This window comes from Candoia aspera, chromosome 8, assembly GCF_035149785.1.
Source record: "Candoia aspera isolate rCanAsp1 chromosome 8, rCanAsp1.hap2, whole genome shotgun sequence".
NCBI lineage: Eukaryota > Metazoa > Chordata > Lepidosauria > Squamata > Boidae > Candoia > Candoia aspera.
This window is the reverse complement of record NC_086160.1, coordinates 38,537,595-38,553,839: the sequence shown is the minus strand read 5'-3', so window position 1 is coordinate 38,553,839 and position 16,245 is coordinate 38,537,595. Positions and strand designations below refer to the sequence as shown.

Genomic DNA, 16,245 nt, shown 5'->3' with positions numbered 1-16,245 from the left:
TACTGAAGGACACTAAAATAACAACTAAGCTGATTTTTTCCTAGCATCTGGGGAGGAGAAAACAGTGTCAAAATATCATTCCACTTCACATCCTTAAAGAGACACAGCTAGCAATAAAAAAAATTAAAATGTTTATATTTAATTTTTATCATATATTGTGCCAAGTGCATAACTAAGAATTACTGTTTTGTTCTCTCATATAGAAAGTGGTAGCCCTGAGTCCCGTGTTAAAGTTATCCACTCCTTGGTTCATAAACTTCCAGAAAAGAACAAAGAAATGCTTGATATTGTTGTGAAACACTTAGCAAAGTAAGCATCCTGTATCATAATTTAATGTTTACACTTTTTCCTTTGCAGTCCCAGGAGACTGATTATGATCAGAGATGAATATTATTTTGTATTTCAGTATAACAGCAACAATAAATGTGAAGCTTGCCTTGTTGTATATATTTATGTTAGTAAAATTTAATCCATAAATACATATATAGATGCCCTCCGTGTATTTCCTTTCAGATTAAGCATTGTTAATGCAGAGCACAAAAAAGGTTAAGAAATAGCCAAAGTAATAAAAGGCATTAGAGATGGAAAGGAAACATAGCTAAAACCATTGCCATTTATACCAATACCATTCACTATACGTCTCCATACAACCAACTGGTCTTTCATACTGGTCATTCACTTTTGTGTTCAGCTCACATTTATTCAGCATTGATTCATTTGTGACCTATAATTCAATAGAATTGAATCTACTTATCCAGGCCAGTCATGTAGGGAAGGCCTGCTGAGAATACCCCTGTCTGCAAGAAGCACACAGTGGCTAAACGAAGTGGCATCTTTTCCGTGATAGTAGACTATCTTTAGCCCAACAGTACATGCAGTCTCTGCCCTGTTAAATTCTGCAAACAACTAGAATTCCCATTCTCATAACACTTCTTGCTGTCTAAGATCCTCCCCCAATTACAGAGGTTTGAATAGAAAGTCCATTGGGCAACATAGCCTCCTACCTCAGCAAAACTCCAGTTGTGTAGCTTGTCCAGTTAAACTGCTCTGCCAGTCACTCCTACCTCCCTTCTTGAACTTAACCTATGCTAGTCACTACACTATATCCAGTTTACCTTCCTTCTCCAACTATTCTTTCTCTTTTCCTAAGGACTTCTTCTCAATTCCACTCTCACTCCAGAGAGGGAGAAAATAAGATCATCCCCAGCCACACACATACCAAAAGCATGGCAGTCTTCTCATTTATCCAAAAACTTGACCAACAACAGATACATTTTTAAAAGAAATATTGTGGGCAATGTATGGCAGTGGCACTGGCTGGGTTCCATTTTCTAGGAATATGTCTTAGAAGGGCTCTTAGCAGCAGCTGTAATAGCAACTGAGCAATGGTGGTGGTGGTGGTGGCAGCTGCTGCTGGTAACATCTTTTCCCTTCTTTAAGTTTAACAGACAAACAACATCACTCTTTCCATTTTAGATGTTAATTAATGTTATTTATTTCAAGCTCTTTACTATTTGCTACTCTTCAATTCCAATTCACTGTCTTCCATATTCCATGGTTGTTTCTTACATGAGCCATAGATACTGCTCTCCACGCCCCATCATGACTTTCGTCAACAAAAGTTCCCACATTTTTTTAGTAATATAAGAGAAGGTACAGGTAGTCCTCGCTTAACAGCAGTAATCGAAACAGGAATTTCTGTTGCTAAGTGATGCAGTTGTAAAGTGGGATGTCACTTGACTATGCTGCTTAGCAACAGCAGTTCCAGCTGTTACCTGGTTACCATGGTTAAGTGAATCACTGTGGGTCATTCAGTGAGGGCCTCACATGACCACAACTTCTGACTTCCTGCCTGCTTCCTCATTGACTTTGCTTGCGGGAAGCTGGCAGGGAAGGTCACAAATTGCCATCATGTGATCTCAGGGACACTGCAACAGCCGGAACTTTGAGGACTGTTCCTAAGTACCACTTGTTCAGTGCCATTTCAAGTTCGAGTTGTTGCTGAACAAGTGGTCATTAAGTGAGGACTGCCTGTATGGACTACATTACTAATCTTAGTTGCACCTGAGTCACGTACAGCTTTCTTTGCTACATGTAAAGACAGTACCTCTTTCTTGTGGCATATTTTGACCAGTATGCCATAAGTGCAACCAAAGCCTAGTTTGACCCCAAGCATGTTTACACCATACTATGCATGCTCAGACCTCTAATCTGGAGGCGAATTCGCAAGCACGGTATAAAACAGCTGTTAGCATTTTACTAAAAACTCTTTTTTTTAAGAGGGAGAAAAACTTTGTTAGCATTTTGTATTTTTGTTAGTATTTTTCTAACAACTGTTTGAAATTTTTTGGGTAAACTGGCTTGACACTTCTGTGTATGAAATGAGGGTTATTGAATTTTTTTATTTTAAGAAAAGAGAAGAAATACACAAGCTCATCCTTAATGGTTGCAAAAGTTCAATGGTTCAAGGATATGTAACTGTATTTTTTCACATTGAAGTAGCTCATCTTCATAATGCTTGTTTTTTTCTCTTTCTGTTTTTTGAAAAGTGTTTCCGATCATGCTAAGAAAAATCTTATGACTGTGGCAAATTTAGGAGTTGTATTTGGACCAACATTAATGAGGCCACAGGAAGAAACTGTGGCTGCTCTTATGGATCTGAAATTTCAGAACATTGTGGTGGAGATCTTAATTGAAAACCATGAAAAGGTAAATATGGGAAGTGGAAAAAACTTTACAAACATTCCCTACTTTGTATAAGTTTTGATATAAAATTCCTGTGAGTATATTATGATTTTCTCAACTTCCCCCCTGGTCCACATCATAGGATGCAGACAGACCTTAATTTTAGTATGTTTTCAGGCTTTGTAAGAAGTGAAGCGACACTTTCAGTCTATGTGAGAATTATGACATCCACTTCGACCATTAAATCTCCCCTTCGCCTCCCTGTGAAAAACAATGCAGAGATAGATAGATAGATAGATAGATAGATAGATAGATAGATAGATAGATAGATAGATAGATAGATAGATATTTAATTCCACTCTCTTGGGGGCATGAAAGGGATGCTGATGGGTCTTACTTTTTGTACCACTAACTTAGCAGAATCCTTAAATTCTTTTTTGTAGAAAAATGGAAAACGGGTATGGGGTGTATGGAAAGGGAAGGAGATGGAATGTACTATTAATGTCTTACTAAAAATGATGGCTTCTTGACTGAAATGTTAATAAGGAGAACCCCTTTCTACACTGATTCTTTGTGGGATGTACTTTTAATGATTTTATTAATAAGTTTATGGCTGTGTGTTAGTGTGCAGTTAAAACAGTCATATTAGCCTGACAAATGTGAACATTTTGGAAGAAGAATGCAATTTGTCAGATTATGTTTCTCAAATGCAATTATGTATAATTAAATGGTTTCCTCTTGACAACTATACTATTCTCAGATCTGCAACCTTTTGTTTTTCCTGTTTGACTTTCACTTTATAATAGAACATCCTTTTATCTGTCTGTGACTTCCTAGTATCTCTGTCATTTATCTCCCTGACCTCCAGTGTTAACTCTTCAGCTTATCTGCAGGTAGTACCTGTTAGAATTTTTAAAATACCTATAGAGGTCACTTTTTTCTCTATTTCTCTTCAAGGATGAGTTTCAGAGTTTATTTTGGTCTATTAAAAGAAAGTTCTGCATTTTTATGCTTAATTTTGTTTCATATATGAGAATTATTGTTTAGGGGATGCATTGATTCTTTCATAACTCCCATCCCTGACAGTGATAATAAAAGTAAAGGTTTAACTTGGAATCCTGATGCCATATAAAAATATTGAAATGCACAGTCTGAATTAGGGGGGGTGAATGGAGCCATTACCAGCTCCCAGTGTAACTTAGTGTAGCTGGGTGTGTAACTTACCAGCTCACTCACTTCCCTATTTTTTTAGCTCTTTCTCTTCTCTCCATCCCCTCAGCCACTGCTGATGCCCCTGTGTGGAATATCACACCAGACTGTCTCTTCCCCTTCTCCCTTCCCTTCCCTTCCTTTCCCCTCTTCTGCTTTCTACCAATGTCCTCAGATCTTTCCCACCCCTAGCTAATGATTGATTGACTGATTGTTCACATATGGCTGCCCATCTTACACAGGGTGACTCTAGGCAGCATACAATGATGAGATTAAAAAAATGAATAAATAAGAACAATCATTATAAAAAAGGATTATTTAAAAAATTATCACCAAATTATAAAATCACTATAAAAAATATACCAGCCCACAACAAAACAGTCCTGTTTTTTTCCACACATGGAATAAAATAACCCTGATTGATTATATGCGTGGACCAAAACACCTAAAACGTACATGTTCAGGTGTGGGCATGGACCATTCAGAACCAGCTGTTCTATGCATAAAATATTTTGCATATTCCTTCTCTGAATGTATATGGTACAGCATCCTCAATGAAACTAAGGTGGCCTGGATATGGTTAAGGCTTGGTACAGTAGATATGTGCGGATTCAAAGTGTGGCAGATGTGAAATTAAAGGGAGTCCTGAAAAAGTTGAAGTCTTCTTTCAAAAAAGTAGACCTGTTACAAAGTTGTATCAGAATTCAAGGCAGTGATTAGCTCCTGTAAGATTCATCAATTCATAATAAATCAAATATTAAATGAAGCTTGACAGATTCATCTAGGCATGATATGAATAATGTAATCACTAATTGGTGATATCTATGAATCACTGATTTGGACAATGGTAAGTATAACATCATTCATTTGCCCATAAGTGTTGATTAGCATTTGAGCACGGGTTATTAATAAACAAATGTTTGCAAGTGCCATCATTGGTCCCTCCATTTCTCTATTATTTATTTATAGATTGAATAAATGGGAGCAAATCAAAATTTTCATTAGTTTCAGTTGTTATATTACTTTATAAAAATAATATAAATTTCATGTTTAAAGTTGCAGTCTCAATATTTTTATCCCTTTTCTAAAAAAGTAAAGATGCAGAGAAAAGAGAATGAAAACATGAGTTTTCTTCTATAGCCATATCTTTATACTTCATCAGGGTTCTGACAAGTATAACTTGTATATTATTTTAATGTCTTTAATTCATTTTATGTTTCTACTATTGCTTCTGTGCTTGCCAGAAAGTGTCAGCTTGTTCAGTTGACTCCTCTCTCCCACACACACTCCTGCTGCTTCCCAGACTGGCAAAAAGCTGCTTTTAGTACAGTGGAAATGCTACTAGATTCATTATAGTCAGATGTCTGTAGAAGCATCACATCAAGTCAGGCTTAAAGTGTTCCATTTTTAACAATGTATTTTATTTTCCTCCATACACACAATAACAGAGAGGTGGCAGTAGAAGCAAATGTATTTTCCACTCGTCTCATTTTATCATAGTAAAGAAATTCTGCTTAATCTTGGCAGTCTAAAACAAGCCTTTTCTCATTCTTTCTTTGGCTAAAAGTTAGTTAATGCTAATATTTATAACAGAACATTTAATTATTGCTAATATAATGTCTTATATGCATTACGGTACTACTCCTTAATACTGCCATAAATTATCCCCCTACCCCCTCCCCCATATTGAGATTCAGATTCTGGGATTTAATCTGATTACCTATAACAGCTGAGGAAAGTTCATCCAACAGTCATGCTTTTAACCCAATGCCATACAGTTTTTGAAGAGTCACAATAAATATTTGTTATATATTTGATTGAGGGTAGATTTATAGTATGGGATATCACACTAATGTGGTATACAACAGTTTGTATATATTCAGTAAAGTTTGTTGAACCCACATTTTTCCTTATATTAGATTAATATAAGAAGAGTTCATGTGGCTGCATGAATCTGAATCTGAATGAGTATCTGTATGCATATTCTGTTAAATATTACACTTTTTTCTTAATGGGTAGGGTTTTTCATAAATTGTATTACTGATCCAAACCACATTGACTTTAAGAAATTAAGTTGATTAAGAAATGGTAATTGTTTTAAACTGCTAGTTGATGTTAATTTTTCCTGAATTTGTATTTTTATCATCCATATGTTATGAATTACTCTGGATTTTGAATGATAATGGTACTTAAAAAAAACTTAATTAAATTAATAACTAAGCCAAGTTGAATCCATGAAACCAGAGCTGGGGGTGGGGGAAGGAAAGAGAAGAAAAAAAAATCATTTAGTAGAATATTTCTATTTCTGTTGTATGTGGTAATAATTATATATTCCTTTTGTGCAACTCTACATATGAAAAGCACATCAAGCAGATTTTCCATATGCTTTTTATGTTGGACAGAGTTTCTTTATGAAATAAAGACCATACAGTAAAGCATAATTTTTATATGTTCATCATGTGGTTTCAATAAAATGCTTTACAGTAGAATGCAAAGTCAAACTTAAAAGCTAAAAGTCTAGTTAAGTAGTTTTAGGATGGTTCATCTGTTAAACCAATAATTGCTTTTATAAAAGAGCTTTATGTCATCCATATGTTTTAGCAGGCTCACTGACATATTCTTAAAATAACTATGTGCAAAATAATGTTCCTTTTTCCACAATTAAGGTAACCAAAGACACAAAAATTTTGCTCAGTAACTATGAGTAATACTTACCTGTTTTTTAAAAAATCTTGTTTAAAATTATATGTTAGATTAATCAAAATTTATTTACGGTCCAAGACCTAATTGTATATTAGTTTCTCCCCAGATATGCCCCTGAGATATCTGTAACAATAATTTGTAACATAAATATCATAAAACGTAATATAGCTTAAGCAATTTTGGTAAGAAACTAATTGATTGACCTACAGAGACAGCATTTCTACTCTTCTTTACTAAATATAATTTTAATCTTAATAAGATCTAATGTATTTACTATTGAAGGCAATGATGTGGCTATTCTTTTTTTTTAATTTATTAAAAAAAGTCAGACCTTCAAAATAATTTCATGATGGTCTATGAAATCCTAAAAAGCACTTGAAAGTAACTAGGATGAAAGGTTTAGAGGTTATTTAAATTAATCTAATCTCAGCCTATGCTAGAATATCAATGGCCATTCTTGTCTTTCCAAACATGGTTCTGTTCCTTTTGCTCAGTTTAGATTCGTTCTAAATGAATTGAATCTTGAACTAGAAACTTGAACTTGAGGTAATAAAAAAGGTAGGTCTTCCTAAATGGGTCACATCAATTAATAGAAGTTTTTTTCAGCCATTCTCAACAATATGTTCCAAGTCAAATCCCTATCTTTGAACATTTGATGATTAATGAATTATTTTATTTTGTACTGACCTCAATTGCTCTGAAAAAAGAGCAGAAGGAACAGAAAAATGCTGCTTAAGCAAAGAGTGAGTGGCCATGTTGCAAGAGACCCATGACTGAAAACAGTGCAACACCTGCACACACAAAAGTCCTGCCCCCTTTTCCAGTTAGCTGTTAAATTAGCAGTCTGCCAGCAGGGTCAGTAGGAGTAAAAAGCTTCATGGCTTCCTGTTCTATTCCAATAACCCTGCTCTATATGTTTGAAATGGTCTAAGCTTCACATCCTTGTTCAGCATTACTGATTGTCCTCTCTACTCTCTGAATATTGCGCTTATGAGAGGTTCTGTCAGAATTTGTAGAGCTAAGGAAGAAGTTTCAGTTGGACATCCACCTCCTGGCATATGTTCCTGGATGCAGTTCTCATCCTTTGAATATTGCAATAACAGCATTGTTGGGAATCTCTGCGCTTTTCAGAACAACACTGAGGGATTTTCTTCTATTATTTGTCTCTTTATTTCTTTAGCTTTTTTTTTTGTAGTTGAAAAGAGGGATAAGCTATGGACTGCATTATAGGCCATTTGGGTAATGGCTCTTCCTGCTAATTAGTGGAGCACATGTTTCCAATTTTTTCCGAAGTCCACAAATTACAGAATAAGTTACCTTCCAAGCATGAACGTTTCATTTGTCTAATACACCTGAGAGAGGGCCATGTCACTGCAAGCTGATCTCATTGCCCACCTGCCTACCAGTGTGCCCCTGTCATGGCGAACGATTCAATGAAAAAGTTGTTCAGTTCTGGGAAATTAGGATTAGATTTGTTGTACCATATTTCACCTTTTCTGTTGATTTAATAGATCAAGGATGCAATTATAATAAACATGTTTTTTCCCCATTTTTATCCTTTTAGTCATCTAAAATTCTTGAAAAAGCTGTGGTTAACAACTGTGTTCATAACTTGTCCAAAAGTATAATTTATATTTCCAGGAAAAGTAGATTTTCCATGTTGATAGAACTTGATTTTTTCCCCTTATATTCTCAATAGCTAGATAATAATAGAGAATACTAAGTGATTTAATTATTTTTGTTAATGTATTTTGGCTCTTAGTCAAAATGCAGTATTCTGAGTTAAAATGTAGCAGTGGGAATACTCCTGGGAATATTCATTTCATGAATAGCCAAATGTGGGGCATGATTACGATATAGAAAAACGGTGAAACCATTGAACTAAGTATCCATTGCTACTTTTAGAAAAGACTGAGTTAATGCATTCATAAAAGAACATGAGGAAAGAGCTTTTTTTTCAAGTTAACCTGGTTTTCTTCATGCAGTTTCTTAGCTGGCCATCTTGGAAATAAGATGGTTTATTTTTCTTTTGGTTTCCTTCTTTTTCTAATGGTTATAGAACAGGCATATATAATTTCTGTGCTTATACCTTATCTGTACAGTAATGGTCGTCTTTTATTCCATTGGGTGGGACAAGATGATAGCTACCTATATGTCATGTTAATTGTCATATTAACATAATACATATAAATGCAGCACTCTCCTCACAACTGCAAAGTTTACATTATTTGAATTATGGAATGACCTTCAAGTCAAGTTTCAGAGCTAGGATGCAGAGACATTAAAGAAGCATTACAAAACCAAGGTGGGAACAGTGCACACTTTCTGGCCTCCAGACTTTCCTGTGAGACATTTCTTTGACAGAAGAGAATTCTGATAGAATTCTTTGAACTAGCAAACTAAGTTCTATCTCATAGTTCCGTTATTTTTGTGTTCAGATTAATGGAGGTATTCTGCTTTTTAAAAAATATATATTAAGTAAAAGCATATATAAAAAATTTATATGAACATAGAATATAATTCTGTGAATGAATTTGAAATACAGTTTACTGAAAGTCTCGTATCATGCTCTTGGCCACTGAGATTACATGGCCTTCTACTGTAACAACAAAAATTAATTGACAAACACCTCCAGATTCCAATGGTACACAACTTTGTACAGAATAGATAAATTACTCAGTGAGTAGCCCCAAGAACCACCCATCCATGGAACCTTTGTCCTTGCCAGGATTCATCCACCCAATGTTGTATCCAGACACTGGCCCAGGTGTGCACAGCACAGCTGATTCATATTTAACTGGAACTGTCATGGCAGCTATCACAACTTCAGGTGTACCACACCTTGTTAACAACACATATACCTGTCCACAGTTCTGTTTTCTCAGTTTCACATAAAAATAGCAGTCTGAAGTTACAAGACTTTACTTCTATTTTCTTGTAATGATCAGACCAATTCAGACTATCATGTAAACTAATAATACTATTCTTTTCTACAGAAGCAAGGAATCTATGGATTCCATGGATTCTAGAGAGTTTTGGGGGATTTTCCATGCACCAGTGCACCAGTTAAAGGTCTGGTTAAATAGGCCATCTTAAAAGCAAAAAATTATCTATTGAGAAACCTAGAATTTAACATGCAGTTATAAAACAAACTTATATTAAAAAAAACAGCAACTTTCTGTTATAATAAAAATCTACTATTTTATTTTACTACTAATTAAAATAAAATAAAAAATTCAAATTAGTTAAACTCTTCAAAACCAGGAAGTTAAGGCTGTTGTTTTAAGAAACATGGGACTCCGGCGGCAAATAAATTTAAATAGTAATAATAATAATAATACATGCTCCATAATAAGATTTATGTGCAGTGTCATATATTGTATGTGCCTATAACTTTATCTATTGAAATGAATAACTTTATCTTCCATGCCTTTACTTTTTTTTAGTCTTTCACAGTGAATTTCTGGAAACATGGAATGCCTGGGATAATAAAAAGTATATTGTCTGGTTATTTATTGTCTCATGAAACATTTAAGCATTTATGCATGTAATTGCAAACATGGTTACAGATTATGAAGCAGATCTATCTTGTCTTCCAATTTCCCAGTTTGGGGGTTTGAGTCAACAGTAAAATGCTTATGTCTAGCCTTAAATTGGCAAGTTTGTAAATACTTGAACCTAATAACAAAATATTAAGATTCTTTGGAGTCCTTGGTACTCTCTGAGCTTTGTTGTTTTCTTGCAGACGTTTCATTGCCAGACTAGGCAACATCTTCAGTGCAAAGAGGGAGTGGGCCTTGCTCTGTTTATATACTGTGGCTTTCCCTGCTTGTGTTGGTAGGGGTGTTGTTCTCTCCTTGGGAGTTCTTTGATTGGGCTGTTGTTTGCTGCTTGGTTGACTGCCTGAGTTAATAGTTCCTTGATTAGGGTGTATTGTGCTGTTTGATGGTTCATCTGGTGTTAATCCTAGTGTTGATTTTTGCATATCTGGGTGTTGATTGCTGGCAAGGGAGTGTACTGGTCTTTTGGCTTTTCTATTGTGTCTTTTGAATGGTATGTAAGTGTTGTTTATCTCTATGTGTCTGTTGATGGCTGCATTGTCTGAGTGCCAGGCTTCCAGGAATTCTCTGGTGTTTTTGGATTTGGCTTGGTTTAAGATGCTCACAGTTTCCCAGCTGAAACTATGGTTGAGTCTGTCCATGTGTTGTGAGATTAAGGAGTTCTCATTGTGTCTTCTGACTGCTAGTTGGTGTTTGTGGATGCATTTTGCTAGTCTTCTGCCCATCTGTCCTACATAAGGTAAAGGTAAAGGTTTCCCTCGACGTAAAGTCCAGTCGTGTCCGACTCTAGGGGGCGGTGCTCATCTCCGTTTCTAAGCCTTAGAGCCGGCGTTGTCATAGACACTTCCGGGTCATGTGGCCAGCATGACGACTTGGAACGCTGTTACCTTCCCGCCGAAGCGGTACCTATTGATCTACTCACATTGGCATGTTTTCGAACTGCTAGGTTGGCAGGAGCTGGGACTAGCAACGAGAGCTCACCCCGCCGCGCGGATTCGAACCGTCCTACATAGTGGCTGTTAAAGTCTTTGCATTGTATGTTGTAAATAACTCCTGTTTTTTCTTCTTGGGCTGTTGGGTCTTTTGGGTTGCTTAATATGTTTTGAAGAGTTTTAGCTGGTTTATGTGCTACGGTGATGCCATGTGGTTATAACAGTCTGTTGGTGGTTTCTAAGGGACTAAGTCCCTTATCAATCTTTTTCTCATGTTACTTCAGTATTTTTCTCTTTCATTTATAGTTTGGAATAGTGGGATTATCAAGATAGGACATCAGGGTGTAATGTGCATTGTATTTCCCTATCACAGTATATTCACTGTCATATACTCTGTGATTGTTTTCACACAATTTTGCTTAATTTCATTTGTTATTGTGTAGCCAGTCATTACAGATTCATAAAAGGTAGCAGTCTTGTTTCTATGGGTTTTTTTTTTTTTTTTGGTTTTTGATTTGTTTTCCATCAAGCCTGTCTTTGGTTTCAGAACAGAACACTTAATGTAGATTATAAACTCAGTGTTATTTACCTATGCAGTCTTAGATTTAAAATGGTGCCAGTTAATTTCCTACTGACTTTCATGATCTAGGGTTGTATATTTGGGTACCTTAGCAGCCAAAGCCTGTTTTCAAAATTCATCTCACAGTCTCAGACAAGAGATTCATATTGTGAGATCTGAAGATCAAATATCTTTTGCTTACTACTTATTACTGTTTTTCTGCTCTTTGCATAATATTGCTTATCCAAAAAAGAAATAGCACCATGTGTTTATATGTGTTGTTGTTGTTTATTTGTTCAGTTGCTTCCAACTCTTCGTGACTTCATGGACCAGGCCATGCCAGAGGTTCCTGTTGGTTGTCGCCACCCCCAGCTCCCCCGAGGTCAAGTCCGTCACCTCTAGAATATCATCCATCCATCTTGCCCTTGGTCGGCCCCTCTTCCTTTTGCCTTCCACTTTCCCTAGCATCAGCATCTTCTTCAGGGTATCCTGTCTTCTCATTATGTGGCCAAAGTACTTCAACTTTGTCTTTAATATCTTTCCCTCAAGTGAGCAGTCTGGCTTTATTTCCTGGAGGATGGACTGGTTTGATCTTCTTGCAGTCCAAGGCACTCTCAGAATTTTCCTCCAACACCACAGTTCAAAAGCATCAATCTTCCTTCTCTCAGCCTTCCTCATGGTCCAGCTCTCGCAGCCATATGTTACTACGGGAAACACCATTGCTTTAACTATGCGGGCCTTTGTTGTCAGTGTGATGTCTCTGCTCTTAACTATTTTTTCAAGATTTGTCATTGCTCTCCTCCCAAGAATTAAACATCTTCTGATTTCCTGGCTGCAGTCAGCGTCTGCAGTAATCTTTACACCTAGAAATACAAAGTCTGTCACTGCCTCTATGTTTTCTCCCTCTATTTGCCAGTTATCATTCAAGCTGGTTGCCATAATCTTGGTTTTATTTTTTTAGGTTTAACTGCAACCCAGATTTTACACTTCCTTCTTTCACCTTCTTCATAAGGCTCCTCAATTCCTCCTCGCTTTCAGCCGTCAAAGTGGTATCATCTGCATATCTGAGATTGTTAAAGCGACTTTAACCCCAGCCTTGGATTCATCAAGCCCAGCATGTCGCATGATGTGTTCTGCGTACAAGTTGAATAGGTAGAATAAGAGTATACAACCCTGCCGTACTCCTTTCCCAGTCATAAGACCAGTCCGTTGTTCCATGGTCTGTTCTTACTGTTGCTACTTGGTCGTTATACAGATTCCTCAGGAGGCAGACAAGATGATTTGGTATCCCCATACCACTAAGAACTTGCCACAATTTGTTATGGTCCACACAGTCAAAGGCTTTAGAATAGTCAATAAAACAGAAATAGATGTTTTTCTGAAACTCCCTGGCTTTTTCCATTATCCAGCAGATATTGGCAGTTTGGTCCCTAGTTCCTCTGCCTGTCCTAAAGCCAGCTTGTACATCTGGCAATTCTCACTCCATGAATTGCTGGAGTCTACCTTGCAGGATCTTGAGCTTTACCTTACTGGCATGTGAAATAAGTGCCACTGTTCGATAGTTTGAACATTCTTTAGTGTTTCCCTTTTTTGGTATGGGGATATAAGTTTATTTTTTTCCAATCTGATGGCCATTCTTGTGTTTTCCAAATTTGCTGGCATATGGCATGCATCACTTTGACAGCAACATCTTACAAGATTTTAAACAGTTCAGCTGGGATACTGTCGTCTCCTGCTGCCTTGTAATTGGCAATGCTTCTTAAGGCCCAATCAACCACACTCTTCAGGATGTCTGGCTCTAGCTCACTGACCACACCGTCAAAGCTATCCCCGATATTGTTATCCTTCCTATACAGGTCTTCTGTATATTCTTGCCACCTTTTCTTGATCTCTTCTTCTTCTGTTAGGTCCTTGCCATCTTTGTTTTTGATCATACCCATTTTTGCCTGGAATTTACCTCCGATGTTTCTAATTTTCTGGAAGAGGTCTCTTGTCCTTCCTATTCTATTGTCTTCTTTCACCTCTGCGCATTGCTTGTTTAAACATAATTCCTTATCTCTTCTGGCTAGCCTCTGGACCTTTGCATTTAATTGGGCATATCTTCCTCTATCACTGTTGCCTTTCCTTCTTTCTTGGGCTACGTCTAGTGTCTCAGCAGACAGCCATTTTGCCTTCTTGGTTTTCTCTTTCTTTGGGATGTATTTTGTTGCTGCCTCCTAAACAATGTTGCGAACTTCTGTCCATAGTTCTTCCAGGACCCTATCTAATAAGTCCAGTCCCTTAAATCTATTCTTCACCTCCACTGCATGTTCATTAGGAATATTAGTGAGCTCATATCTAGCTGATCTGTGGGTCTTCCCTAATCTCTTTAGACTTATCCTAAATTGTGCAATAAGAAGTTTGTGATCTGAACTACAGTCAGCTCTAGGTCTTGTTTGTACCAACTGTATAGATGTCCGCCACCTTTGGCTACAAAGGATGTAGTCAATCTGATTTCGGTGTTGTCCATCTGGTGAAGTCCATGTATAAAGCCGTCTCTTAGGTTGTTGGAAGAAAGTGTTTGTTATGCATAGCAAGTTGTCTTGGCAAAATTCTGTCATCCTATGTCCTGCTTCGTTTTGTTCTCCCAGGCCATGCTTACCTGTACTTCCAGGTGTCAGTACAGGTAAGCATGGCCTGGGAGAACAAGTTTATATGTTTATATGTACTTTTTTAATACAGATATTTTTTTTTGTGAAAGTTTCATTTCCCATTATGGGTAACAGTAGTATGGTGCAAAAATGTGAGTAGATCAATAGGTACCGCTTCGGCGGGAAGGTAACGACGTTCCGAGTCGTCATGCTGGCCACATGACCCGGAAGTGTCTATGACAACGCCGGCTCCAAGGCTTAGAAACGGAGATGAGCACCGCCCCCTAGAGTCGGATTCGACTGGACTTTACGTCAAGGGAAACCTTTACCTTTACCTAGTATGGTGGAAAGGATTTTTTATATACAGTGGTGCTTAACAGTTTATGAGCCACTTTGAATTCTCAATATTTCTGCATAAATATGACCTAAAATGTGATCTGTCCTAAAACTAGATATAGAGAACCCAATTAAACAAATGAGTCAAAAACATTATATTTGTTCATTTATTTATTGAGGAAAATTGTCCAAAGCTACCAACTTTTAAGCATTACTTTATATGTCTGAATTTTAAAGTAGTAGAATGGCTGACAAGTTGACAACAGTTCAAGTGTTAATTTAATCAACTTTGATTTGATTAACTTTGATTTAATTTGGTTGATTTATGCTGAAAGCAACAATACCAGTTGAGGGCTGAAGTTAAATACCTTGAGTACAAATTTAGAAGATTACCTGAACATATTTTAGGTAATGGGAAAATGTGTCCTAGAAAGTAAAGATTAAATTGGAATTGGTATCTTAGAGAATTAAAATAATAAATAATAAAATAATAATAAAATGGCCATCACGTTAATAAACAGTTGGTTTCAAAATAGTGTCGTCATTACTTTGGAAAGGAATAGAAGACAACAAGATGTTTTGAGGAGAAAACATTGCAGGAAAGTATATTCAGAGAAAAGGAATTGAAGCCAGGGTATTGTATTGTCTGGAAGATAGTAATTTGGTTTTGAGGAAGGAATTTGGTGGAAAATTCCATAAGGAGAAACCTGGCCTTTTGTTTATTATATTTATCCCCCATCTTTATTTTGTACAACTCAGTGCAGTATACATTATGCTTTCTCTTCCTATTTTCCCCATAACAACAACCCTGTGAAGGGGATTGAGATACTGGCATAATTCCAAAGAACTACCCCTGCATTCCCTGTTTATCAGTCCCATGCATATTTTTATCCATGTTTTGTTCTATATAATTATTTCTTGTTGAATATTTCAAATTCTTTTATTTTGCTTTCCTGGTTTTTATGGTAATGAATGGGCAAGAATTTTATCTCTGAGACCTGTAACAAGAAAAAGAAGGATGCTTTGGACTTTATTAGGTTCCCCTGTTCCCTGAAGTCTCCATGCATTCTTAGAACTTCTATGGAGAGATATTCTCTCCATAAAGAAGCTATAGTGTCACATATTGCTTCAGCTATGGCTACTGCAGTGGCTGCTCAGATTGTTTCAGAGCAAACCTGATGTGTTTATTTTTATCTTCAATGCTAAGGTCAGATATTGTGTGATATTGCTATGATGCTCTTGGGAACCATGACATGGCCCTTTAGAGTAGCTAGGCTTGTACTTCTCTTCCATTTAACAACACAGTAGCTCGTCTGAGCTATTCTTAGGACAGTTATTTTGGAGTTGCAAAGAAATGTCACGGCTTTGCAATTATATCTGTCTGTCTGTCTGTCTGTCTGTCTGTCTGTCTGTCTGTCTGTCTGTCTGTCTATCTATCTATCTATCTATCTATCTATCTATCTATCTATCTATCTATCTATCTCTGAACTAATTTTTTACAACTTTAAATAAATTACTATTATAGTTAACTATAATACTGTAGTTCTCCACCACCCTATTACCTATGCCTACAACAATGTAATTCATTCTTCCATAGTATGCATATTTATTTATAGTTTCCTCATTTTGAT

At 36.5% G+C, this 16,245-nt stretch overlaps 1 protein-coding gene across 1 annotated transcript in view; it reads left to right on the top strand.

Moving 5' to 3' along the window:
- The window catches only part of ARHGAP10 (Rho GTPase activating protein 10), a 122,258-nt gene that overhangs the window by 73,837 nt on the left and 32,176 nt on the right, over nt 1-16,245 (top strand). Inside the window, exons 17-18 of the mRNA XM_063310545.1 lie at nt 204-309; nt 2,550-2,709. Coding sequence (XP_063166615.1) covers nt 204-309; nt 2,550-2,709 — 266 coding nt within the window. The remainder of the gene's footprint in view (nt 1-203; nt 310-2,549; nt 2,710-16,245) is intronic.